The sequence below is a fragment of the Ictalurus furcatus genome, chromosome 19 (assembly GCF_023375685.1).
Source record: "Ictalurus furcatus strain D&B chromosome 19, Billie_1.0, whole genome shotgun sequence".
In the NCBI taxonomy this organism is placed as follows: Eukaryota; Metazoa; Chordata; class Actinopteri; order Siluriformes; family Ictaluridae; genus Ictalurus; species Ictalurus furcatus.
The window spans coordinates 25,712,988-25,715,627 of NC_071273.1; the positions used below are offsets into that span (position 1 = coordinate 25,712,988).

At 40.5% G+C, this 2,640-nt stretch overlaps 1 protein-coding gene across 1 annotated transcript; it reads left to right on the forward strand.

Moving 5' to 3' along the window:
- Nucleotides 1–741: 741 nt before the first annotated feature.
- Nucleotides 742–2,284, forward strand: LOC128623304 (deleted in malignant brain tumors 1 protein-like). The gene is made up of 3 exons (XM_053650271.1): nucleotides 742–788; nucleotides 1,176–1,478; nucleotides 1,674–2,284. Exons 2-3 carry the CDS (start codon nucleotides 1,274–1,276, stop codon nucleotides 2,003–2,005), a joined length of 537 nt encoding a protein of 178 aa, XP_053506246.1. The 5' UTR covers nucleotides 742–788; nucleotides 1,176–1,273; the 3' UTR covers nucleotides 2,006–2,284.
- Nucleotides 2,285–2,640: the final 356 nt, after the last annotated feature.

Consider the following 2,640-nt stretch of genomic DNA (forward strand, 5'->3'; position numbering starts at 1 on the left):
CGCTCGGTCAGATTACCCCTCACTGATTATGATTATGAACTGGTGAACTGGTTATGTTTACAGGAGAGCACAAGGAATTAACACAAACATTGTCATTATTTTACTAATTTGAAGAATCAAAATTACAATTTAAAAGCATTATAAACCTGATTACGAAATAACAGGATGTGCTGGATCGAGTGCTATTTCAGAAGCAGTAGAGTAATGAGTGCAGAAGCCATGTAATTAAATTAATAGAATGATTCATGCAGCAAAATGTTATCGGTATACTAGACTCAACACTCACCATCTTCTCATTCATATATCATCATATTAGTCTTTTTACTTTCAAATTGTTTCTTGCTTTTATGTTACATTCTGTTACATTTGACAGGAAATGTATAAAATGCTATTTTCAGTACCGGATGTTTGTGTTTAAAGGCAGTGGTCTAGACTCTATTTAGAAAATCCTGTCTCAGACACTTCTACTAAAGACAAATCTGGCAACCTTAGAGCCATGAATTTAATAATATGAGTGAAGAAATCATAAAACTGACTTAAGCAGCTGCGTAACCCGAATCTGAATATGAGGAACTTTTCCTGCTTACATATTGATGTTACTTTTGGACTTAAGTCGCTGACTCTGAATCCGACCCACTGTAATTGTTGTGACTCTTAAACACTATTTCTGTAACTTTAACGTTCATTATGACTTCACCACTTTAAATATCTGTGTTTTAATGTAGGGAATGAAGCTGAGAATTATGATGACACCCTTACAGCTGATCAGAAGACAGTTATACTGACAGGTATGTAATAATGTGACAGTTTTTAATCTCAATCATGAACACAGTCATAAATAACATCAAAGTGGATTTACTGTCACTGATTTAGTTAATTTTGACAGAAAACATACCAGACTACTGTAATGCTGCTGTTACCACTAATACACTAATATTATATGAATAGAAGAAAGAAGGAAAGAAAGAAAGAAAGGTGTCTTTCTTTTAGATTGTTTGTGTCTGGATAGATTCTTTTATCACATCGAGTAATGTTCAGTAACTTACATTAAACCTCACAGACCCTGATATATATAAATATATATGTATGTTGGATTCTCACTCCATTATTCTGTACACATCTCTCCATCTCTCTCTCTCTCTCTCTCTCTCTCTCTCTCTCTCTCTCTCTCTCAGACAGTGTGAGGTTGGTGAATGGTGGAAGTCACTGTGCTGGGAGAGTGGAGGTTCTTCATGATGGACGGTGGGGAACAGTGTGTGGTTCTGCCTGGGATATGAAAGATGCTGCAGTGGTGTGTGGAGAGCTGCGCTGTGGGGAGGCTGTAGATGTGCGGTATTTGGCTGAGTTTGGAGAAGGTTCAGGAGAAATCTGGATATATGATTTGTACTGTAGAGGATCCGAGTCGACTCTGAACAATTGTAGCTCACAAGGGAAACATAAATGTGCTCATACTGTTGATGCTGGGGTCATCTGCTCAGGTAAACTGTTGTATTTAAAAAAAAAAAAAGTTAAATAATTAGAATGATTTGACTAATTTTAATTTTACCATTAATTTTCATTAATTAAGTACATTTTTATTTTATTTAAATTGAAGGCATTTTGTGGGAATGTTTTTGTGATAGTATATGTTCTTAAAAATGCACACAATATTTACACAATTAAATAAAACACAGGTCACAGAATGTCGAGACTCACTGCTGGTCCTCACCAGTGCTCTGGGAGAGTGGAGGTGTTTCATGGAGGTTCCTGGTTCACAGTGTGTGATGCTGACTTTGACCAGCAGGATGCAGAGGTTGTGTGTCGAGAGCTGGGCTGTGGGATTCCTGTGGAGATGCTGAGATCAGCTGCTTTTGGCCAAGGGGAGGGTCAGGTGTGGACAGAGGAGCTTCAGTGTAGAGGAAATGAATCTGAGATTACCTTCTGTCCAACATCATCTTCACTCAAACACTCAACCTGCTCCCATTACAACGATGTGGGATTAATATGTTCTGGTGAAGTATCATGATTTAACTTCTGTTTAAATAGAGAACACATACCTGTCAATCAAACTTTAAGGTGTCTTTGTTAATTTTCCTCTTTCACTGAGCTCTCGGCTGTTTGTTCAGGTCACACAGGGGCGCGGCTGGTGAACGGACCGGACTCCTGTTCTGGTCGAGTGGAGCTCCAGTACCTCAGTGACTGGGGCACAGTTTGTGCTGTAGGCTGGGATATGAGAGCTGCAGATGTTCTCTGTGCACAGCTGGATTGTGGGAGTGCTGTGGCTGTGGTGGAGGTCGACTGGTTTGGGGAGGGGAGTGGCCACATCTGGGCTGATGTGTTTGATTGTGAGGGGAACGAGACACACCTATCACAATGTGGCATTTCATCATGGAGTCGAGCTGCATGCTCTCATAAACACGATGCTGGAGTCATCTGTAATGGTGAGATATTAACATCACCTACACCACGTTAGTGAATAAAGTCAGTGTTCATTAGAATATTTAAATGATGTTCTTCTGCTTCAGGATCATCCGTGGCGTTTCATGAGGGGCGAGTGCGGTTGTCTGGAGGGAGCGAGTGTCAGGGGGAGGTGGAGATTTATTTCAGGCAGGACTGGAGGAGAGTTCTCCTGGACTCGTGGAGTCTGTCTGAGGCGTCTGT